This window comes from Epinephelus fuscoguttatus, linkage group LG17 (genome assembly GCF_011397635.1).
Source record: "Epinephelus fuscoguttatus linkage group LG17, E.fuscoguttatus.final_Chr_v1".
In the NCBI taxonomy this organism is placed as follows: domain Eukaryota; kingdom Metazoa; phylum Chordata; class Actinopteri; order Perciformes; family Serranidae; genus Epinephelus; species Epinephelus fuscoguttatus.
The window spans coordinates 4,907,001-4,932,811 of record NC_064768.1 but is presented as its reverse complement, the minus strand read 5'-3'; the positions used below and the strand labels follow the sequence as shown (position 1 = coordinate 4,932,811).

Here is a 25,811-nt window from a genome sequence, read left to right as displayed (position 1 = left end):
TCACCTTAGTTTTACATAAGGTATGCAAATAATGTTAATGAGGAAAGGTTGCATGACTCCACCATAGCAACTGATGAATTCCTGGACCTCAAATATGGATTTAGACTCTAAGTTCACTAAAAGAAAAATAGCAATTTTCAGGTTTTGGTGAATAACGGGCTAATCTCTGCATTTGACCTATGATAAATGTCACTAAACAAAACCAAAAAAATTGGACTTTTGACTTCCTAGGGACCCCAAGAACGGAGATATAATAGTGTCCAAGATTAACAAACAATAGCTAAGGCTTCACTAACTTGGGATACATATGCCCCCTACCTAAGAGGACATGCAGAGGTTTTATTCAAAGTTGAGGGTGAATTCACACCATCAAATAGTTCAATGTGAGCAAAAACACAAGTTAAAAAAAACAAACGACTGATATGCATAAAAGTGCCAACTTTTGATCGTTCTTGAGTAACAAAATAATATCCAACCATGATTTACATTCTGACTGTAAATATCCACTAATTAATAAGCTTTGATACAAACTGAATGAATGAGTAAATTAAACCGTCTCTGGCTCTGTAAGGAGGAGGACACAGAAATTCTAGAGTTTATTGAAGAAAACTGCTCCTGACCAGGTTAGGTTCACAGACTCAGTTGCCATTGTAACGCTCTGAGCTTCAGTTACCTCTATTAAACGGGCTGGAGTTACCACACTCTGGTGTGAGTTACCTACCTCCCTTTCTGAAACATAAAACCAAGACTTTACCTCATTTCAGACTCCGGCATTTCGCAAAACTTGCTTTCTGAAATTGGCCCCTGAAAGTGTAATATCAAGCTTCAAGTGTTTCTGGTATAAAAGTTTATTACAAAAGTTTATTATAAAAAGACAGTACAGCAACATATTAACAGGTCATACCGAACAAATATTAATCTTACTTACACAGCCCTATTCAGAATGTTCTTGAGGAATATTCCTTTAAACAACAACTTCAAAACAGATGTGGAACTTAGGAATGCTACAGTACCATAGTGCCTGCTAATACCCTCAGGCTGCTACCTCAGTGCCTGCTGAACTCGTATCCAAAACGGATTGCCGTGGTTAGGCTGTCCTCAAAATCATGGTAGGTCCCCAAGTGGCGTATAGGAAATGTAATGCCAACTGCACAAGCATTGACAATGGGATAACAATGTCTATGTGCCCCATACTGTGACTCACAGTCATGTTCAAAATTAACAGTTATCTGGAATGCATCTCTTACTGATTCAATCAGTGGAACATGTGCATGACCTGTGACCCATTGGAAGAAGCTCCGGACTGAGAGATGCTTCCCCCTGCCAGTTGTTCCGGGAACAGCCGCCACGTGACTCTCCCACAGAGCTCCACTCTTTTGGTTGTCTACTTCATGATCCTCTTCTTGGTTTTCTGCTTCTGCTTCATAGAGAAAAATACAAATAAGTAATTTCAAATTTTCAAATTTCAGTCAAGCCATGAATCATACAGGGTAATGATTCATTTCCACTAATCAATTGATTTTACAACATTATTTTACAATATTATTTAACGTTAGCCTAGCTATATATGTTGCTATGTGTGGTATTTATTCAGTTTTTTGGAAATCAGGATGTCTAGCTAACAGCTAACAGCAGCAGCAGCAAAGCTAACAGCAGGACGGTATAAATGGTTAAAACCCTCCCGTGGTCGGACATTACATGAAACTACTTCATTTCATATTGACCCGCGTTTTTGCCCTTCTCCGCTCACTCTGCTGCTGGGACGGATAACGCACCATTCGCCGAGGCTTTGAAGCAGCTGCAGCAATTGCAGACTCCGCCATTTTACGAGACCTGGCAACCCGCAATGCCTGGCTGGTACGATGTAAAGATGAAGTCATTGTCGAACCCGTCAAAATTTGTTAAATTATTTAATTCAGACTAAATATAATTTTTCAAGGAAATGCTACACTTTTATTCTGCACCCCTCTAAAAGCACTGTGGAAGTATTTTTTTTTTTTTTTAAATATAGCTTTTAATAAGCGTTCTTCATATTCAACCTTTAAGCTAAGGTAAGAGTGGTAGACAAAGGTTATGGCAAAAAATGGTGCTATGCAGTTTGTTACCTTCGTCTTCCAGCTTTTGCAGGAAATCCTGCAGAAAGTTGATGACTTTCATCTCTCGCTGCCGTTTGACAGACCCTTCCTCGCTGAAATCTGGATACAGCGCACGTACAAGGAAGTCAGAGTCCACCTAATCAGAGAAACAGATTAAATACAGAAACACAGTAAATCCTTAAGGAGAAGAATTACACACAAAATTTGCATGTATAGCACATTGTAATGTTTGGTCCATTTCATTAATAAATAGTTCTCAACGTTACTGACTTCTTTTATATGTCCGGGGACAAACAGCTGCTGGCAAAGCTTTGGGTGCTGCGCCAAGACTGCGTCGATTCCATACAGCCGCAATCCATCTTGCAGCTGCTGCAAGATGGGAATCAGCCTCATCAATGAATGCATGGTGATAGCACTAATAATTAGTAAAGAAAAAACAAGAAAACTGTAAAACTGTAGAAAAAAAGACTGTACTAGAGTGAAATTATCACTGAAGCATCTGGTGACAAATATTTTAATACTCTGTGGACATACTCGATGATGGCCTTTTTTTTGTCCACGTTTATTGGCCCCATGTAGCCACAGGCCACAATTGCGTCCGATAATTCTATTAGTTTTTCTTCTTCAGCGTTTTCCACCTGAAAACAAAATAAACCTTGATATTGGCGATGGAGAAACATTTTAAAAGAGTATATGAATCCATGTATCATTCGATCTTGTAATATTCAATTGAAAATCTAAAATCTGAAAATGAAGAAACAATTTATTTCATTATTCGTGTGAATTTGATGCAAAAAAGGTTTTTCGCACTTTAAATTCTATGCTCAGATCAAAAATAGGAAATTGGAAAAACAAGCCACAGGCTGAAAATGATTTTAATATTTTATAGTGGCCTCCTTTGCTACTATTTGCGCACACTGGTCTGAAGGGCCTGTACTTGTGCCAGTGTGTAGGTGCTAGTGTAAGTGCACAAACACAGCAAAAATGTCCAAACATTTACCTTTCTTTGTGCTGATTTATTATACAACCGAGGCAAAGTATATCCTGTTTATACTCAATACATAATAACTTACACGGAATACTCTGACCTGCAGCGTTACACGCCATGGCACGGTCAAAAACCGTATGGCTTCCCCAGCGTGCGCACCTGCGTTGATTAACCCACCTGACTATATAGACAGAAAACAAGTTTGAACAGATACTGCCACCTACTGGCATAAACGTGCACAACACCCACAAGCAAAACAGAAAATGAACAATCTGGCTCCTACATATGTAATCTGATTTGTGTGACCTGGAAGTTGTAATTTCAACCACCAATAAATCTCAGAGGAGAAAAAGCAGAGAAGGACGCTGAAGTTACTGGGCCTTTCTCAAACCCGAGACTGCAAAGAACGGACTTGTGTCCTTGGGGAGAATGTTCTTATCTCAAAGGAATGAACTCGCAATGTCACGAGCACACAGAACGCTCCGTTGTCAGGCTGACACGATGTGTTCTTGCTGGTATTGCGCAATACCCCCACAGCACAGAGGCCGCCTGTGCTGATCCAAAATAACAGCCAAGTACAGCCATGGCCAAAAGTTTTGAGAATTACACTAGTATTGGTTTTTACAAAGTTTGCTGCTTCAGTGTTTTTAGATCTTTTTGTCAGATGTTACTATAATATACTGAAGTATAATTACAAGCATTTCATAAGGGTCAAAGGCTTTTATTGACAATTACAGTAAGTTTATGCAAAGAGTCAATATTTGCAATGTTGACCCTTCTTTTTCAAGACCTCTGCAATTCGCCCTGGCATGCTGTCAATTAATTTCTGGGCCACATCCTGACTGATGGTAGCCCATTCTTGCATAATCAATGCTTGGAGTTTGTCAGAATTTGTGGGTTTTTGTTTGTCCACCTGCCTCTTGAGGATTGACCACAAGTTCTCAATGGGATTAAGGTCTGGGGAGTTTCCTGGCCATGGACCCAAAATTTCGATGTTTTGTTCCCCGAGCCATGTAGTTACCACTTTTGCCTTATGGCAAGGCGCTCCATCATGCTGGAAAAGGCATTGTTCGTCACCAAACTGTTCTTGGATGGTTGGGAGAAGTTGCTCTCGGAGGATGTTTTGGTACCATTCTTTATTCATGACTGTGTTCTTAGGCAAAATTGTGAGTGAGCCCAGTCCCTTGGCTGAAAAGCAACCCCACACATGGATGGTCTCAGGATGCTTTACTGTTGGCATGACACAGGACTGATGGTAGTGCTCACCTTTTCTTCTCAGCTTTTTTCCAGAAGCCCCAAACAATCGGAAAGGGGATTCATCAGAGAAAATTACTTTACCCCAGTCCTCAGCAGTCCAATCCCTGTACTTTTTGCAGAATATCAGTCTGTCCCTGATGTTTTTCCTGGAGAAGTGGCTTCTTTGCTGCCCTTCTTGACACCAGGCCATCCTCCAAAAGTCTTCGCCTCACTGTGCGTGCAGATGCACTCACACCTGCCTGCTGCCATTCCTGAGCAAGCTCTGCACTGGTGGTGCCCCGATCCCGCAGCTGAATCAACTTTAGGAGACGGTCCTGGCGTTTGCTGGACTTTCTTGGGTGCCCTGAAGCCTTCTTCACAACAATTGAACCTCTCTCCTTGAAGTTCTTGATGATCCGATAAATGGTTGATTTAGGTGCAATCTTAGTATCAGCAATATCCTTGCCTGTAAAGCCCTTTTTGTACAAAGCAATGATGGCTGCATGTGTTTCCTTGCAGGTAACCATGGTTAACAGAGGAAGAACAATGATTTCAAGTACCACCCTCTTTTAAAGCTTCCAGTCTGTTATTCTAACTCAATCAGCATGACATGACCTTCTGTGGCAGGACTGAAATGCATTGGAAATGTTTTTGGGGGGATTAAGTTCATTTTCATGGCAAAGAGGGACTTTGCAATTAATTGCAATTCATCTGATCACTCTTCATAACATTCTGGAGTACATGCAAATTGCCATCATAACAAATGAGGCAGTAGACTTTATGAAAATTAATATTTGTGTGATTCTCAAAACTTCTGGCCACGGCTGTATATCACAATTATTACACGGCTTAGTTGAATTTGTGGAATAATATTCTGATTGGGAAAATACAGCATTGTAACGTCTGTTATTTCTGGATAGCAGACTGTTTCTAGGGACGCAGCTCGGATAAGGACCACGCCTAATCATATCAATCCATAGGAAAATGTCTGGTAAAATTAATGTTTAGCTCATTGATGACACCCTGTGGCGGAAAAGTTACTTTTACTCAGATTTCATCTGATCACCATGGAACATTTTTCCATATTAATCTAAATATATTTGGAGAGCAAGAAACTTGGATTCATGTTAAACGAACACGAAACAGCGCAGACAGAGCTGGATGACAAAGAAAAACTAAATTAAAGACAGGCATGGAGCACAATAAGGGTTATGACAGTGTTTAAGACTATGTATGTTGCTACATGAATGCTATATGGGCGCAGCAGACACAGCCTGCTTTAAAAAACAAACAAACATTTAAATCTCCTATTTAAATTTAAATTTGTCTATATTATAGATTTCTCTAGTAAGTAGCTGTGTAATAAGCAGAATGTAGACAGAGCCAGTCATTATTGCGAAAAGACCCCCAACAGGGTGATGCAGGACCCTGACCCTTTATAAAGCTAAGCTAATGTACCACAATTGTACACTAACAATGTAATGTCTATTTTTAAAGGAGAACTTCCGTTTTTTACAACCTAGACCTTATTTCTGGCATTATGGGGCACCGAGAATGCAGCCTCTAAATATATTATTATAATATTATTTGCCGCTAAACTTGTTAATTCCACCAATATTTTTTCATAAATCACTAGTGTAGACTGTTGACCGCATGCAGGTGTAAAATGAACCCTCACCATCTGCTGAGCAGCTCTGACCGGCACTTTTAAGAGTGTTTGCACCAACAGCGCAGTTTAGCCAGTTATCTGGATGTCGGCCATACTGGAAGTACTCGGATGTAAACAAACAATGGACAGCACACTGAAAGTTCAATTTAAGCAGGATTTAAAATGTCTAAACTACTAAAAAGCCCAGAAGAACGTGCGTAAACGGCTAGACTTTACAGAGAATGACTCGGACAGCGGGAGAAACAACGATATTTACCTACTAACTCCATGTCATCTCTGAGCAAGTATTTCCAATATGGCCAACATCCGGATACATTTCCAACCTGTGATGTCGGTGCAAACACTCTAAAAGGTGATGGTCAGAGCTGCTCAGCAGACGGTGAGGGTTCATTTTACACCGTCATGCGGTCAACAGTCTACACTAGCGATTTATGAAAAAATATTGGTGGAATTAACGAGTTTAGCGGTAGATAATGCGTTATTTAGAGGCTGCATTCTCGTTGCCCCGCAAACTCCCATTATATGGATATACGCTGCCTCAACTGGATCTAAATATCTTCCCAACGACTCCAAATGACACCAAAGTAATCTGGGTGAGTAAACGACCGCAAATAATGCCAGAAATAAGGTCCAGGGTTTTAAAAAACGGAACTTCTCCTTTAAGCAACAACAGTCCCCTTCCCCCTACGGTGGCGTATTACATTCATCCATCAGTTCTTTATTCATCTGTTTTTATGAGATAATTATTTCCACATCTGATATATCTTTGATAAAATAAAATAAAAATATGCTCTGGGCAGAGCGCTGTCCGTTGCTGAAGTCTTTCAGCAATAACTCAATACATCCAAAATGGGATAACTCAGACAACGTGGACAGCGGAACAGCCGAGACATACAACTTCCACGTCAAACAAATCAAAATCAATTTCGGACAGTTTTTTTTCTCCCCATTTTTTATTTGAGAATAAAATCAAAAGTGTGAATTTTTAAAAAAAAATCATTTTTTGGTTTGTTTCAATATATCAAAAGAACGAATGATGCATGGATTTATTTCTATGAAACTGTTAAAATACCTCGTTCTTCAAGTTTTTAATGTCTGGAGCGAGCACTTGATCCATCAAATCATTGTCCATCTCTCCGTGGCAGAGGAAAGGACCACCTGTTGAAAAAGTTTGGTGCAGGACCCCCCTGCACCAAGCTCGTTGCTAGGATCTCCCCACATGTCCTTTTGTGACAAATATGCAAACAATTTACCACAAAATAGCATTGCTGTAATCTTTTTGGAATGTTTGTACTCATTTAACTATATGTTTTATATTAATATGACACTGTAGCACATACTTGAAATTGCAGTGCTGGTAATCCAGGATACTGTACTTGGGGTTTTTGCACCTTTCTCCATCTCCCTCAAAGAAATGCATTTCAATTCCCCGCACCATTTCTGTCCAGAAAAATCAGCTTATGTCAAATGCAAAATATTATCCACACTGATTTCTTAATTTTCAATTAATCATTTGCGTTGGCCTTGGGTGTGGAACACATACCAGTGAGGAACTCCTTCCGAAGAGCACCTTGATCGATTCCATACTCTCCAATGAAGGATACCTGGAGGATGGAGGATTCTTCGGGGATGTTCCCTTTTGTCGGGACCACTGTTTCATCCCCCTTTCAAACAGGTTCTCCCTCGTGACATCAATGTTAAATGTCTGTGACGCGTCAACTTTTTTCTTTAGTGAATTCAGGATGTCTGAAATACTAAAAAAAAAAAAAAGAGAGACATTGGTGACAATTTAGGTCCACAAGGCAAGCATCATTATCCAGTCACATTACAAACTGCATTCTACTGCATACCTGCTGTACTCTTCCTGGAGTCTTCTCAAGAAGATCATTATGTCCCTCATTTGTGTCACTGTAAAGATGTAACACCATTTTTTAATTTACATAAATGCAGATGATGTCATTAGCTGTCCAAAGAATTCAAACATTACTTCAAAATGCTTGTACCTCTCGCCGCAGACACTGGTGTGTATGTGGATGTCGTACTTTGAGAATTCTTGAGAGCACACTGGACAGGCAACCTATGACAATAAAACAACTGTTAAATACCCATCTAAAAACAAAAAGGAAACCTATAAGCATGGTTTCAGAGGTTGTCTGATGTAACATTGTGCTCTTGATGAGTATATATCATGTAAAACAGGTCAATGGTTATTGTATATGCTATTCTTTCTTACATACCTAGGTCTTGCATGTTCAAAACAGCACAAAGAAACAAACGACAAACAATACATGAAAACAATCCACCATGGAATACATCCAATAATCTTTTTTTGTTTTGTTTTAAATGTTGCAGAGCTCCTGAATAAAGTTTTTGAGGACCTGGAGAATGTTTTGGGGGTCCTACAGTAAGTTTTAGAGGTCATGGATAATGTTGTAGGGGATTTGGAGGATGTTTTGCGAGAGACGGAGCTCTTGTGCCCATGATTACAGTAACATGTGCCGAGCCGGAAAAGTGCAATAGAACGTTGAGCTCGGCACTCCGACTCGGGAATTCGGGCAGGATTCAAGCAGACCAAGTCGGTTGGATTGACGTCATAGCATTGTTGTGTGAGTGGCTTTCCTGTAAAAAGCATGTGTAGCATGCAGTTTGCGTCTGTGTAGACCGTAGCCTATTTGTAAGACTTTGGTTTGACACGGAACACCAGGGGAGACCCCCTAATTGTCATGGTAATTCACACACTAAGTCATATTTAAAGCACATGACGTTTCTCTTCATTCTTGGCCCTCAAGTAGTTAATGTAGTTCTCAAGCATTCATTTTTTTTGCTCGGAAAGGATCCAAACATCAATTTAATGTGGAAGGCTATGTTTCCGAGCTAGCACAATGAAACGCATTTACATCGAAAATCTGAATTTCCAACCTGAATCTTTCCGAGTTCTGAGTCCAATTGAATGCAGCAATAGCCTAATTAATTACATCAGACAACAAAATTCCATGACTTTTCCAAATATTAGAATTTAAATTCAATGACTCTCCAAGGCATGGAAAATTCATTTTCACAATTCCATTAGTTTTCCAGGTTTTACATAATCATGCAAACCCTTTTTTGATGTAGCACTGCAGTCCGCTCACCTTACTGTCCAAGTATGATGCCTGCACATCAGTGGACGCCTGTTAAAACATTATTAGGTCATCATGTATTTTGTTAACAATCATCCTATGGATTTCAATCTCTTAAAATGAAACAGAAGCCATTTGATGTAGCACTGCAGTCTGCTCACCTGCAACTGCACATCAGAGGATGCCTGTAAAACATCATTAGAACATTATGATATATTTAGGAAACAATACACCTATGGAGTAAATTCAATAATCTCTTAAAATGAAACAGAAGCCATTTGATGCATCACTGCTGTCTGCTCACCTTTCTGTCCAATAATGATGGCTGCACATCAGTGGACACCTGTAAAACAATTGGGTTGTTATATGTTTCAGTAAATAAAAATAATACATCTCTGGCTTAATAGTAAACACTATATATGATGTCTAAATCCCTGTGTAATATTTGTTTTGATTGCTTACCAATGTCTGATCATCCAAGTCGATAATGTCATCATCAGAGTTCATCTGTACAAGTAAACAGAGTGAGAAAATAGAAAGAATAGATATAAACAAGTGTATCATATGTTGCAAATGTCTCAATGATTGTGACAAAGATGGGAGACCAGTCAGAAAAAAGTGCCAATTGGATGTGTTATTTCAAATAAATTAATATAACTAGTAACAACAGGCATGAGATGTGGAGAGTAAATGCATCAGTAGTAAGTGCAATGTATGGGTGAGTGTTGCTGCATCCACCAATACATACACATTTCTCAGAGGACAATCTAACCAAAAACAGAGATGTGGAGCCTTGGGGAGAGAGACAAACAGTGACCAAACTGGTACTTGTAGCCTTGGGATACGTTTCCACGTAGCCGGGTATTTTCATCAACGGATATTTCACCCTCTCCGTTTTTAAAAAATAATATTGTGCACAGCTGTCCGTTTTCAGAAAAGCTTTCGGTTTACACTAACCCGTGTATAGGTGTATATATGCCGTCAAGAGCATGCCAAACCTGTAGGTGGCAGCGTAACGTGAAGCTCAAGCCCACGTTAGCCAATCAGAATCCACAAAATAGCAACAACAACAATGCATCACTTCCTCCGAAGTCTGTCTTCCCCCGTTGACATGCTAATGGGCAAAACGGAGTTTTCCAAAATCTCCACCCTGGCCAGAGTTTTTAGAAAGAATAGTTTTCAGAGGAGAATTCGGCACAAACGAAGGGAAATGTCTCCGTATATGAAAATGGCCGGCTATGTGGAAACATAGCCTTGGAGGAGGTCTACACAGGTAACACCACATTATCGTAACAACCCTCCATGACTGCCTGCAGGTAGAGGCCTGTGACAAAACTACAGACAGAGAGGGAGGGGTCGTAACACTTACTAACTTTTTTGGTAAGCTAATGGGAACACTGCAAACATGGTCCCACCATCAAATAGTTTCTCTGTAAACCAACCTGTACATCGGACAGAGAGAAAGAAAATCAATATGTTATAGTTTATTGACAGCAAGCCATACCTCATCAGTGCCTTTAGACTCGGTACATGTCTTGACATGGAGACTGAGGAGCTGCAGTGGCACAGACTCCTGGCATGACACACACTGAGCTTTCGGCATGGCCCTGAACTCTGAAGCTGTGAGGGGCAGGGGAGAAATGTCCAGAGTGTGCTGGATAGGCATAATGTAAAGACAGCCCTTGCCTCCCCAGGTCTTCACAAGACTAGCCCCCGTGTATCCTTCCTCTTCTGGTGACAAAAAGTTCAGTTTCTGTTGACCTGATCCTCCTGTTTGGGTTTTAATATCAAATAATTATTTCTGGTCAACTCCTTGTTTGAAGGATCATACTTTTCAAAAATGACAACTTTACAACAAAAAAAAAAAAAGAAAGAAATTTTCTTCACTTTGAGAAAAAAAAATAGTCAAGTTTACGATTTATATCTTGCTTTTTACCCATGGCTTTGTGAAGCATCCAGGACCCCTCCAGATCAGACATTTTCGGATATGTCTCACAAAGAATGTCTGTGATCTATGGATGTAAGATGAGAAAATATGTTTCAAATAAATGAGCACAAGATAAATATGTTTATTACTAGAATAAATGAAATATTTGGTTGCAAAGATCAGGCATAATCTGTAGCTGGATATTCTGTTTTAATAAGGCTTGCCTCTATTTTGTGCAAATTTAAATTTTTTACCCTGCTTCACTAACAATGTCATACCAGATCACATACCTCCTTATGGCCAGCATCCTCTGGAACATTTACAGTCCTTCTTCCCAACCCAGCCTGTAGAAGCTTCAGCTCCTCAGAGGGTTTTGGCATCTTTTATGTGGAGCTATGCAGTAGGAAGAACCCGGACTGGGGTCAGTTTGGTGCCTGTCCTTTTTTGTCTAAATAGTCCAGGGAAACACCTGAAAGAAAGTGTGTAGCAAAAATTCAAATTATTCCGACATCTCAACTGTCAAACAACTGTGTGAGGAACTAAAGATGGCTCTTGTTGATGCTTCTGTGTTGGTCTTTCCCCCTGCTTTTATCATTTACAGATAATACTAAAAACTAACTTCTATTCATTCCTTTTATTTCACACAAAATTTAAATGGACTTGGGCAACAACAAAAAAATCATCCTAATGCATCCTTTGAACAACATCCAAACCTGGCCATGTTGCTCTCAACAGTCCCTGAGGGTCTCTGTGCCGTTGAAGGGGCAGAACTCTGCCCTGCTGGTTCCTGGCATCTGTCCTGCCTGGTGCCCCTAGCAGACCTGGATCAACCTGATCTCACAGAAATACGTGAAATGACCACGACCTCTTAACACCGCATTTCGTGTTGGCAGCACGTAATGGGTTGAAATTACGTGCTGCCACCACGAAAACAATGCCAATGTAAAGTCAATTAGGGTCCTCTCCCGTGGTGGACACACGGATTCCCTGATTCAATCACGTCACGTCAACCTCGTTTTCCTCAATGATATCTTTAACATTCCTGTACACACACAAAAAAGTGTCCTTGATAACTCAACAATATGACAGGTTAATGTCAAGGCCATAAAATAAAATAAATGTATTTTGCCAGCTTTTGATAGCGTAGAGCTTTAAGAGCACTGTGCTGTGGGTGGATGGGGCGCGTTCCACTACTGTTTTGTAGCTGCTGTCCGCCGTCTGTGGGCTTCATTCCATTTCAGATTGCCATCCGTCTGCCGTAACCGAATCCAAACGCCACTAATAAATAAATAAATAAGATGATAAAAATAAGGCTGAGCACGGAAGAACCAGAGAGGAAACACCATCACATGGAGCCGTCTGCCCCTGGCAACCCGGCCACCCTCCACTCCACCAGGGGAGCGGACCCCAAGCCAGCGCCACAGAACCAGCGGCTGTCCCCTGGTTATACCTCCGACCGTGGCAGCTGTCACACAAACCGCTGCTGAAAATTATACATTTTGATACAGGTAGGCTATATACATATTGCAAAACTCTGTAAAAGTACACCAAAGCATATTTTCGTTTCCAAATATTTATTTGAAAACGAAACCATTCATACGGTCAATATAAAGCATTTTGTTAATAATAAAAAATCAAATGTAATTTCAATGTGACCACGCCAGCCGGCGGGACTGCGGCTGAACCACTTCCAATGTTCATTCATTCATTCATTCATTCAGTCGCATGTTCAATGTGTGTGTGTGTGTGTGTGTGTGTGTCAGAGAGGAGTATCAATAAAAAAAAAGTAATTATTTCGGTGTTTATTTCTTTTATTCTTCCGTTTTTTTTAAAATTAAAATGCGTAATATAGCCAACAATATTATAGACCAAAGGTTAATCTAATTATTATTGTAGAATGTATTTAGCAAATCACCACTCTCAACTGGAGACAGCAGCAAAAAAAAAAAAAAAAAGGCATTATAAAAAGCCGACAAATAGTGTTAATTAATTGACATGAGACACTGAAGAGGTTGTCTCCTATAGTCTGTAATTTTTTTTTTTTTTTTTTTTTTATCATAACCTCTCGGAAATTACTCAAAAGTAGAAGATGCTAAAAGTAAATACAATAATAGGCTAAATAGTATCTAAGCAATAATAAAGTGTCTAAACAATAATAAATTGTATCTAAGTTATCTATTAGGCTGCCATTCCACTCTGTAAATAGATTTTAAAATTTCAATATAATTTTAATATTATTTTTGCTTATTTCATTATTGTTATTATTGGTTTTACTTTTTAGTAGTATTGTATTGTCTGAGGATGACTCATGTTAGTAACTATCTACAGTAAAAAAGATAAGAACAAGCAAAGAAACAAACAAAACTCATTTTATACACTGGGCCTTCAAAGTGCTCTCTGAAACTACACCTGGCATGGCTTGTGTCCAAAAAATGAAAAAATCTAAACTTTGTCATAGAGCTAAACCAAATACATCATTGGAAAGGTCTCAACATGGAGAGTAACATATGTCAGTATGAAGATTCTACATGGCTCCTGCTTTCAGCCATTGACCTTTGAACCTTGACCTCAGTGCATGTTTGAGGGCTTATAACTCAGCAACTAAAGGGGGTACAACTGTTATAGAGAGCTCTTGACCTCAGCTATCATGTGAGTGTAGTCAACAACTGAGGGTGCTGTCAGATATGGGTAAAATATGGATAAAATTAATTTTCACCCATTTAGAAATTAGATATTTAAAATCTGATTTCACAAATGTGTTTACCATCCCCTTAAAGTCCACAGTGTACTCTCAGTTCAGTATTTACAACTTCCAAATCTGGGAAAAACACTTAGATTTTTAAAAAACTACAATTCCCTGGGACTGCGCCATGCAGTTTGATACATATCAGCAACATAGTTGTAGTTCTTCTGATTTGCAAAGTAGGGTTCTAAATAGGGTTGTAAAAAGATATATTTACTGAATATATCTAATATCAAGTAAAGCCGAACTAGTTATTACACTCCACCTAGATGAACTATAGTATGAAAAAGTAAAGATGTCGGCTAATTTTCAATATTTTAGCTAATACACTAGAAACGACATTCTTGGGACAGTAGGTTCGTTTGCGGCTTGTAAAATAGGGTTGTAAAAAGATAGATCTACTGAATAAATCTAATATCTAGTAAAGCCGAAGTAGTTATTACACTGCACCTAGATGAACTATGTTAAGAAAAAAAGCAAGGATGTTGGCTAATCGTAGTTATTTTAGATAGTACTCTAAAAACGGCGTTTTTGGGACGGTAGGTTTTTTTGCGGCTTGTTGTAAAACAGGGTCGTAAAAAGATACATCTACTGAATATATCAAATGTCTAGTAAAGCTGAACTAGTAATGACACTGCACCTAGATGAAATATGTTAAGAAAAAGTAGGCATGATGGTTCATTTCAGATATTTTAGCAAGTTCTCTAGAAACGGCGTTTTTGTGATTGAATATTTGAATAGGCTATAACAAATATCTAGAACAGCCAAATTATCACGTTATTATCATTATTATTATTATTATTATTAGTGGGAAATTATAACAGAGGAATATATTTGCTGTTTTAATATTGTAACCCTCTTTTCTTGACTTTTAGCGTTCCCCAGTTCTTCCGGGCTGTGGGTAATAAAGCGGGCTACAATATATCGTTGTTCCTCTCTCTTTTAATTATCGCCAACACGGTAGACAGTAACAGCATGCTCCAACTTCAGGGTACAACAACTTCTCTCTCTTACTCGTTCAACACGAGGCACTCACCGTGCGTCACTAATACCTGTCCCCACAAAACAAGGGCAGGTAGGAACCAATTCACTCATACAAGGGAATACAATAACTACTTAAAAAAGAAGTGCACATGGACATATAAATGAAACGATATACTAAGTACTATAAATGACAATAAAATAATAATTAACAAGTAACTCAATAATGCCGTAAAAATACTATTACCTAAATATATTAATAATATATGTACTGTACTGCTTAATAAAAAAAAAAAGACACAATAACTTAAGTAATAAAAATAACCTAAAAATATAATGTGCAGTAATTACAGTTACAGTCTTCCCTTGCTACCAATAGAAATGTCCCCATTTCAATTATCTATTGGAAAACAGTGTGATGTAACAAATCACAGTAGTCAATACTAAAACAATGCAGTAACTAGAACACTCTTACTATTAGCTGTAGCCAACTCAGAAACTGATCAACACATTAGACACTTCCTGCAGGAAAATTATGTTAGTGCAGGCAGAAACTCCTTGAACTGAAATCTACTCAAATAACAGTCAAGTATACATAAACAGTGTATTACAAAATCACAGTACCCAACAACAATAAACACAACATGTAAGGGCCTGACTCAGTTCAACTAAATCACTTTAAGTGACAAAGTCTCTGTACTTGAGTGGTCGCCTAACCTGGCGTCCACAACGGGATGTGATGAGCAGGGGCTCCTGAAGAGGTGGGGAAAGTCCATCTGCATTGCCGGGGGGGAGGAGGGGAAAGAGGGGGAGGGACTAGGGGAATGAGGAGAAGGTGGAGCACCGTTCTGGGGAGCAGTTCTGACAGGGGCTGATAGGGTCTCACTCCTAGCTCGGGCAGGCACATGTGGGGGAGTAGGAGGGCGAAAAGGCAGGGCCCCTGACAAGGCAGTGAGAGGAGAGGGGGCCGATGTCAGTGATGTGCCCAAATCAGCTGGCACAGAGGGTGGCCGGCTGCTGACAGGGGCAGCCGGCAAAGTCCCTTTGTAGGCTTTCAGTCTGTTATGATGAACAATCCATGTCCGTGAGCATGCATTCCTAGGATCTGTGATCTCATAGGTTACACTGGGGTGTCCATCTCTGCTCATCCTTTTCCGGACCACAAATGGGCCCTTCCATCTGGGAGCAAGTTTATTCATTCTTTGTGCTGGGTCGTCCAGGAGAACAAGGTCTCCCGGCTGGTGAGGGTGAAACACAACTGTCTTGTCGTATTGAGTCTTTTGATGCTGTTTGGTTGCAGCAGAGGTTTGGGCTGCATTCCTGAAAGCATGTGACAAACGTGTGGTGAGGTCCTGTGCATAAGCTGCTGGTGTACCTGGTGTGGAAGAGGTCACTGCAGGACTACAGTTCAACATGACATCCAGTGGCAGGTTTGGTTCTCTTCCATGTACAAGGAAGAAAGGGGAAAATCCAGTACTTGAATGAACACTGGAATTGTAAGCAAACTCACACTGTGGCAGATACTGGTCCCATTCACCACCACTTTGTGAGATGTACTTAGCGAGTTGATCTTTCAATGTCCTGTTTAGTCTCTCCACCATACCGTCTGACTGGGCATGGTATGGTGATGTGTGTGTTTTGTTGATTCCAAGCAGGCTGCAAAGATGCTTGATGAGGTCTGACTCAAACTGGCGACCTTGATCAGTATGAATGGACTCTGGCAAGCCATGTTGTCTGATATAGTCCTCAAAAATGCACTTTGCCACTGTGGTAGCACGCTGGTCTTTCAGGGGAAACAGATTAACATAGCGTGTGAAATAGTCCATTACTACGAGAACATACCTGTTCCCTTGCGTAGTGGTAGGTAGCTCAGTGATGTCTGCAGCAATTTCCTGAAATGGCCTTTCTGCGTGGATTGACTGCAATGGGGCTCTTTCATGTGGGATTGGGGAAGCCCGTGTTTGACATGGCAGGCACTCAGCACAAAACTTGTGAATGTCACGGGTCATATACGGCCAATAACAGATGCGTCTGGCTCTTTGCAGTGTGCGCTCTGCACTTAGGTGACCACTGAACTGATTCCCATGCAAACCTGACAAAGCTGTGGGAATGAGAGCTGCAGGTAAAACAACTTGAAAGTTTGCAGGTGTGTGAGAACTTTGATTGACTTTCCTGCAAAGGATTCCATGTCGAACGATCAATTTGGGGTACTCATGCCAGAGTTTCCTCAGTGTGGGGGAGGAATGTTTGAGGTGACCTATTGGTGGTCTTTGAGCAGTGTTCTCTAGCCATTCAATGACTGTGCTGAGACATTCATCCTCCTTTTGCTGTTTCTGCAACTTTTCAAAGTCAACTGACAGTGTGTGGGTGATGCCAGGCATACCTAAGGATGTGTTGTCATGCCTGTCAGCGAAGGTGATGGAGCAGATAACACACTGAACAGCTTTGTTGTGGGTCTCAGAATTGGGGCGCCTGGACATGGCATCTGCATTGGCATGTTGTTTACCTTCTCTGTGCAGTAGGTTGTAGTCATACACATCCAGCTCGAGTATCCACCGACTGCGTCTGCCAGTGGGGTCATTATCCACTGGTGCTTTCCTCAGGCTCAGGAGAGGCTTATGATCCGTGATCACTGTGAATGAGCTGCCAGAAAGGAAATGTTTAAAATGTCTCACAGACCAAACAATTGCCCAGAGCTCACAATCAAAGGTAGACCATTTTCTTTCAGGAGGCCTTAGTGTGTGGCTCGCATAGGCAATAACACGTTCTTTATTGTCTTGACGTTGAGCCAGCACAGAGCCAATGCCATCCTGTGAAGCATCCGTGTACAACAAGAATGGTTGTGTGAAAATGGGATGTGCCATGATTGGTGGGTGAGTGAGAGTGTGTTTCAGTGACTGAAAAGCATCCTCACATTCGATAGTCCATTTGAATATTGCTCCTTTTTGTGTGAGAGCGTGCAGTGGAGCTGCAATGACAGAAAAGTTTTTGACAAACCTACGGTAGTATGAGCACAGTCCAATAAAAGCTCTCACCTCTGTAGTTGTTCTGGGTGTTGGCCATCCACGTACCTTTTCAACGTTCCTTGCATCTGGTTGGAGTCCATGATTGGAGATCACGTGTCCAAGGAAAGTCACTTGAGTTTGTGCCAACTGGCACTTTCTGGCTTTCAGTTTGAGACCAGCTGAGCGAAACCTGCTGAACACCTCTTCCAGGCTCTTTAGGTGGTCTGGAAAAGAGCGGCTGAACACGAGGACGTCATCCAAGTAAATCAAGCAGTCCTTCCAGTGCAGGCCATGGAGCACCAGCTCCATCAACCATTGAAATGTTGGTGGGGCGTTGGTTAATCCCATAGACATAACCTTGAACTGGTAGAGAGCACTGCCAGTGTTGAATGCTGTTTTCTCCTTGTCCTGTGGCTCAAGCTCAACCTGCCAATACCCACTTGATAAGTCCATTGTGCTGAACCAGCATGCACCTGATAGGCTGTCAAGGGCATCTGCAGGGCGTGGCAGGGGGTATGAGTCTTTGATGGTGACTGCATTCAGCTTTCTGTAATCGATGCAGAACCTGTAGCTGCCATCTTTTTTCCTCACAAGAACGACAGGGGAAGACCAGGGGCTGCAGCTGTCCTCAATGATGTCTTGGGTGAGGAGCTGCTGGACCTGCCGGTCTATCTCTGCTCTGATGTTTGGGGAGGTTCTGTATGCTCTCTGTTTGATGGGACGAGCATCTGCTGTGTTTATGCCGTGTTGTACAACATTAGTGCGTCCATAGTCTTGGTGATGAGCACTAAAAACATCACTGTAAGTCAGCAGTAAAGCTTCAAGCTTTTGTCTCTGTTCGTCAGTAAGTTCTGCCTGACTGAGGTCAACATCTGGTAATGTCTGTTGAGGGGAGGGTTCTGCAGTGGTTGTAACTGTGGCTATGTCAGCTTCCACTACAGAATAGTCATCCTCACTATCACCAAGTGGGTGAAAGTCACCTAGCCTGGTTTCACTTGGAACATGAAGGTCAGTAGTCGTTGGATTCATTACTCTGACAAAAGTGAGCCCCGCTTGTACATTAGCAAGTGTGCGTGCTGCTAACAGACCTTGAAAACTAGGTGGACCTGGCTCTAGAATACCTGTGTAGTCAGCTTCAATATCTGGCACACCAATAGTGGGCTGTACTTTAGCTAGAACAGTCATTTGTGACATGGCGGGGACTACAACAGGGGATAAGGTGACAGCATTGCAGGAAAGGGGAGCAGTCTCAGTAGCACACAGGAGAGGGGTGCTAGTACGACTCCCTACTTTAAAAATGCCGTCCCTCAAATCCAAAACTGCATGGTGTGCGAGTAGAAAGTCCCATCCTAGGATCACTGGTTGTGTAACATTTCTGACTACTTGGACAGTGTGAGTGAAAACCTCATTGCCTAGCCTGATGGTGAGAGGGAGTGTGCCTAGAATGTCCAAATAGTCACCAGTCACTGCCCTAGGAAGAAGCTCAGAGCGTTGCCTAGGCTTAGTTTTCAGAGATGGAACAGACATTCTAAAGTCCTCACTAATCAGTGAAATGTCTGAACCTGTGTCTAGGTAGATTTTGGCAGCAATGTTCTCAATGACAGTCATTACATAGCGTGTAGGCTTTTTGTGTGAAGGTGGAAGCACCTGTTGTGGGGCCTCATGAGCAGTAGGAGCAGACACTTGGCCCTCAGCGTCTGCTACCATTCGTTTCCCTGTTCAGTGGGGTCTCCTTTAAAGCTCACATGATGGCTCCTCTCCCTGTACGGTGGTTGTCTTTCCCGAGTAGAGTAGGCATAGTGTGACTCATACCTGGGTCTGGCTGACTCATATGGGGGAGAGTAGGAGGTGTGTCTCTGGGAGTCATCTTGGTGTGGGTATCTTACGTTGTAGTGGTCAGGTGAGCGGCGCCTGTCTGGGCTGTGGTGCCTAAAGCGATCCTGACTGCTGGTAGAATGATGGTCACGTCGATGATGTGGAGAAGATGGTGGAGTAGGTGAGTATCGCCCATCCCGGCGACCAGGAGAGTATCTGGGATGGGGATGATCACTGTATGACCTGCTGGGTCTCTGATGGTGGGTTGCAGAGGACTAAACACCACGGTCAGGAGACACAGACGGAGACCGACGATATTTTTCTCTGCCACACTCACCCCTCAGTTCATCAGGACGGCCATATTTATGTTTGGAAAAATCAGTATGGGGAGCATGGTGACTAGCAGAGTAGCTACAATCTTGTCCCAGCTGAGTGACTTCAAGCCTGAGTGCATGCACATCCTTTGAGAGCTGCTTAACAGCATCCATAAGGGCGGCAGATGAGTCTGAGTGAGATTTTTCATGTTGGGTGGAAACCATAGCAGAGAGTGGCTCACCTTGTGGGGCAGGAGAGTAGCATATTGGCTGGTTGCATATGGAGAAGCAGGTGGGGGAAGGAGTTTGAGAGCTTCCTGTGCACGTTCCCATTTACATGCAACATTTAAGGCATCCTCCAGTGCAGCAGCGCCATGCTCATGGCATTTAGCTTGCAGAACAGGGTCTAAACCAGCAACAAATCTTCTGAAGCGTTCCATTGCAATAACTGGCTTGCCATAGTTAGGGAATGCCTCCAGAACCAGTCTTGTAATTTCTGCAGCATAAACCTCTAAGGGTTCCTTGGGCAAGCGCTGTCTGGCATTTACAAAAGTCTGGAAGTGCAGCAAAAATTCTTTCCTCCCGAAAACTTCATTTAATTTGGCTGCACATTCATCATAGTCCTGCTGTACTTCTGGTGATAATGACAGCCAATATGCCAGTGCGTCTCTACTAAGGCGGGTGGGCAGTATAGTGGCGATATCTAGCTGCTGTCCATCTGCACAAGCTTTAACTGCAAGCTCTAGCCTGGTTTTCCACAGTGAAAAATTTTCTTTGTCCTTACCATCTCCGTGAAAATATGGCGGTAAATCCACTCTGTAGTGAACCACTGTCTTTGTTGTGTCCCGTTGGGTCGCGCTGCATCATCCTCATGGGGAGGCTCGTTGTCCTCAACTTCTTCCACTAATGACTGTCCAACTTAAACCGATGGCGAAAAAAAACTTTGGTCTGCTCTTCTCTTTAGCAACTGCCAGCAAAAATGTTTAACTGTCCATGCAAAACAGAAACAAACTCACACAGTGCACCTGTAGACTGCAGCCGTTGCTCCCGCCGCGAGAGCTAGTTGATTACCTTGGCTAATTAAGACGAGGGAAAAACACCGACGAGAAACACCGCTGCCACCAGTCTGTAACCCTCTTTTCTTGACTTTGAGCGTTCCCCAGTTCTTCCGGGCTGTGGGTAATAAAGCGGGCTACAATATATCGTTGTTCCTCTCTCTTTTAATTATCGCCAACACGGTAGACAGTAACAGCATGCTCCAACTTCAGGGTACAACAACTCTCTCTTACTCGTTCAACGCGAGGCACTCACCGTGCGTCACTAATACCTGTCCCCACAAAACAAGGGCAGGTAGGAACCAATTCACTCATACAAGGGAATACAATAACTACTTAAAAAAAAGAAGTGCACATGGACATATAAATGAAACAATATACTAAGTACAATAAAATAATAATTAACAAGTAACTCAATAATGCCGTAAAAATACTATTACCTAAATATATTAATAATATATGTACTGTACTGCTTAATAAAAAAAAGACATAAAATGACACAATAACTTAAGTAATAAAAATAACCTAAAAATATAATGTGCAGTAATTACAGTTACAATATCAAGAACACTTCCGCGTTTTTGTGTGTATACAGGAATGTTAAAGATATCATTGAGGAAAACGAGGTTGACGTGACATGATTGAATCAGGGAATCCGTGTGTCCACCACGGGAGAGGACCCTAACTGACTTTACATTGGCATTGTTTTTGTGGTGGCAGCACGTAATTTCAACCCATTACGTGCTGCCACCATGGAATGCGGTGTTAAGAGGTCGTGGTCATTTCACGTATTTCTGTGAGATCAGGTTGACCTGGATTTTGGAGCGCTCTGTCCCTGAACTTCATTGACAATAAATTCAACATTAATAATTCAATGTCATCATGTAATTACTGTTACAGGCTAAATTAATTGATGAGCTGTATGATAAAAGGCTTTTATTTATTTTTTATCTATAAATATGTGACTCAGTTCATTTGGTCCAAGTCTCAAGTCATTTTTTATGAGGCAAGTAAAGTCAAATCACAGCTTATCTCAAGTTGTGTCAAAGTTAAAGCAACTCAAGTCCCAAGTCAAGTCACTTTTTTTCCTCCCCCAAGATAATATACTACAGTCTTACCTGCAGTATACAGTATTAATGAAGAGAAAACAGTACTATATTTGACAGTTTAGCTGACTTGTCTAACTAGCTTTATATAACTTGTATTTACTTCAAATTATTGTGTAAACTATATTTTCTTCATTTACTGTTTTTAATCTGTATTTCATTCACGTATGCCGTTTTAACCTTTGTTTACATCATTTGCTGATTTTAATGTTTTGCATTAAAATCAGCAAATTTACATTAATTTATGCTTCTTTAATCTCTACTTAAATCATTCAATCAATTTTTAACCTAGATTTACTTCATTTTTTAATTCATTCATCTTCTAACCGCTTCATCCTCTTGAGGGTCGCGGGGGGGCTGGAGCCTATCCCAGCTACATCGGGCGAGAGGCAGGGTACACCCTGGACAGGTCGCCAGACTATCGCAGGGCTGACACATAGAGACAGACAACCATTCACACTCACATTCACACCTATGGACAATTAACCTAGTCCCCAATCTGCATGTCTTTGGACTGTGGGAGGAAGCCGGAGTGCCCGGAGAGAACCCACGCTGACACGGGGAGAACATGCAAACTCCGCACAGAAGGGCTCCCACGCCCGGGATCGAACCAGCAACCCTCTTGCTGTGAGGCGAGAGTGCTAACCACAACACCACCGTGCCGCCCTTCATTTTTTAATTTTCATATGTATTTCATTCATGTATGCTCTTTTACCCTCTACTTACATTATGTTAAATTACATTGTTTTAAAGCCATTTACTTAACTTAATTTTTATCTGTTCATGTGCTCCTATGTCAGTCTCCTATGTGCCTCAATGTTATCAGTTATGATTGTATTTCTCCCAGAATTAATTAATGCCAAATTTAATGCCACGTTGCGCAATTCCTCCTAAAGAAAATCAGTAGAAATTAAGAAATGTACTTGTTGTAACAAACAGCTCCAAACATGAACAGCTTTATGTAGCGTTAAACATTTTAAAACAATAATTCACCTCTTTTGGCTCCGCCATGTTCTGATAACAATTTGATGAAGATTTTCATTCAAAATCTACCTGCAGGACACAAAAATACAAGATAAACAATGTGACAGTGCAGCTACCCAACAAGTTAAACCCATTTCTTGTTTAAAAAGTTTGAATGCAGGATTTTTACTTGTAGTGGTTATGCAATTGTTATCGTTTTGCACATGTAGCACTAACTAGTGGCCTGCACGGGCCTAGAATTTGGGCCCACATCCGGCCTGGCTCACTGGTTTATCATAATTCTCAGGCCCCAACCCAACCCAAGCCCGACTTTTTTCCCCCTTTTTATTTAACCTCCAAAACAACCTGTAGGCTGCTAATGTTGCATCCATTAAAATAGTTCAAATGGAGGTTTCAGTGAGTCTTTATTCATGTTATGAATATAGCCTCTGTGGTCTATATTTTGACTGAAGGGATTAAGTTAAATAGGAAATTACTTTGTTACTGTATTCTTTAGTGTATTTTATATGAGACTGGGTGAACAGATGCGACAGGTGTGTAGTTATATAGCCTACCCCCGAACTTATTTGAGCACTTTAAATGGCATAAGTGGGTACATTTAATACAACTCACATCTCTGGTATTAACTTATAATAACTAAGGACGGACGGCGTTAGAGAAAAGGCGTTTCTCTTCACAGAGCTGACCGGACTATGACGTTAACTAGCACAGCAGTTACACAACTTTAATGTTACATAAAAGCGGACGAGGGGGCTGAGTATTTCCACTTATATTGATCAAGTTAGCAAGTTAATTGTATTCTCTTAATAATATTAAGGCTAATAACTCAATATGATATATTATTCAGTCCTCCGTTGCTTAAAGGGGCAAAAAGCGATATCATTTCACCGCTAGGGTTCGCAGTTGTGTGCTGCCTGTACACCAAATCAAACTGTCTCATGAGCCCCGCCAAAATAAACTTAGATTTTCACGAGATTTAATTGTAATAAAGTGATCAAAAGTATCCTGAAATGACAACATCATGATACCGATTCATAAAAGTCTGAATTGATGCTTTGTCAGGTCTGTCTGCAAGACGACAAGCAAACAACTGTTAAAATGTTTGTTTAGTGAATGAGTTCTGGTGGATCCGCGGCCGGACCGGTTATGTGAACAGCGGGCCCGAGGCCCTACATCCACATCGCCAGCTAACGTTAGCTGGCGGCTAGCAGCAGCTCAGGTCTGCGTGTTACTACTGCAGAAGCTGGGTCTCAGCAAGGTTACCCTATCTTCCTTTACAAACGTCCATACTATGACGATGCCAGGCTCAAACCCCGCAAAAATAAGATGTTTTAAAATGAAAGCATACTAGTGTTGATGTAACGTTAGCCTACAACGCTAGTTAACTTAGCCGAAAACTATCGAGCAAGCCGTTGTATGCATATGTATTAAGCATATGTATTGAGTAATTTGCTGGATTAGACAATGCCATTTATAAGAAACTTTTCAACATTTTAACTTACTTGAACATCTTCAGATGTCACGGTCGCCATTCTTCTTCTTCTTCTTCTTCCTTTACAGCAGTTGGCAACAGGGATGGTCCGTGTGGGTGTGATCGGCATCCAAAGTGACCAATCATAAAAGGGCCAGAGCCTGCCTTAGTCTCCGCCCCAAATTGTCAAAAACATTTCACGCGCGCGTAGAATCCTAGGTTGTGAGCGGGCAGAGAGGGAGGGAGGGGCCGAGAGAGGTAGTGGGAAGAATCCAGCCCTCATATAGCAGAAATCCGCTCTCTCATGGAGGCTGAATGTGCGTGTGCTGTATAGTTTAATTTACCCACAGATTATATTTTTTGCTCCCTTATTATGTATTTCTTCACTTGCAGCGGCCTGTACACCTCTCGTATGTTGAATTTGTGCTTGAGGACTTAGATCCTGTGCGTGGGCAGTTAAAATGTGCCCGCGTGAGATATATTATTTGCTCGCTCATATGTTTTATCGCTCTCTCTATTATTGACATAAACGTAATCCCATATACTGGTTTTCTGTTGGAAACAGCCGATGAAGTTTTCGTTAGCCGTTGCTATCCTGCGCACCTGCACGGCGTGCTGATGAACTGTCTTATTGATTTCTGTTGCCGTGCTGTCTTGCGGGCCTGCACGGCGGAGTGATACTGGCCAGAAAATAGTCCCAATTGATAGCAAGGTCTGACGTAATGCCGGGATGCTTTAAAATGATTGAAATAGTCTAACAAAACATATGCATACTTTTTTGTAGCTTAAAACCTTTTGGTTACGTGTCCCCTTTATATCTTCAGAACTACTTTTTCTCCGGTAAGCTATGGGCGATTTCTCAGAGCAGGAGGCTCGTTGAGAGTAGTGACACCGTCACATCAGAGCTACAGATGGTCAGCGTTTCACACAACTTCATGTCCAAAAACCTGAACTATCACTTTAAGTTACTGGAGCCTCTGTGTTTATTATTTTGTAGTTTCACCAAGGCAGATACAAACCCTTGGCTATACGGTAATGCAAAAATTTAGATGCCAACCACCCGTAAACACCAAATAAGAAGAAGAAGAAGACAAAGAAGAACTGTCCAATGACAACTCTGTGCGCCTTAATTTGAAATTACTTCAGTTTCAACATTTCAACAAATTTTTTTCCAGCGGATGTCTTAGTTTCAACATGATTGAGCTAACTGGAGTAGTTTCATGTTGTATCTGACAACAGGAGGCTTTTAACAGATGACGTCCTGTTGTTAGCTTTGCTGCTGCTGTTAGCTGTCCCTGTCAG

The 25,811-nt window shown here is 41.3% G+C and overlaps 1 protein-coding gene across 1 annotated transcript; it reads right to left on the bottom strand.

Annotated features, from left to right (window-relative positions):
- Positions 1-1,046: 1,046 nt before the first annotated feature.
- LOC125905192 (uncharacterized) lies at positions 1,047-7,680 on the bottom strand. The gene is made up of 8 exons (XM_049603083.1): positions 7,533-7,680; positions 7,330-7,429; positions 7,062-7,213; positions 2,631-2,734; positions 2,367-2,511; positions 2,106-2,232; positions 1,277-1,417; positions 1,047-1,147 (listed from the first exon to the last, which is right to left on the bottom strand). Exons 3-8 carry the CDS (start codon positions 7,119-7,121, stop codon positions 1,047-1,049), a joined length of 678 nt encoding a protein of 225 aa, XP_049459040.1. The 5' UTR covers positions 7,122-7,213; positions 7,330-7,429; positions 7,533-7,680.
- Positions 7,681-25,811: the final 18,131 nt, after the last annotated feature.

Excerpts from the sequence above, each read along its gene's own strand:
- LOC125905192 (XM_049603083.1), bottom strand. The coding sequence starts at position 7,121 with ATGGACAATGATTTGATGGATCAAGTGCTCGCTCCAGACATTAAAAAC. Across the intron at positions 2,735-7,061 it reads TTAAAAACTTGAAGAACGAG|GTGGAAAACGCTGAAGAAGA; the intron begins GTATTTTAACAG and ends TTTTGTTTTCAG. Across the intron at positions 1,418-2,105 it reads GCAAAAGCTGGAAGACGAAG|AAGCAGAAAACCAAGAAGAG; the intron begins GTAACAAACTGC and ends TCTATGAAGCAG.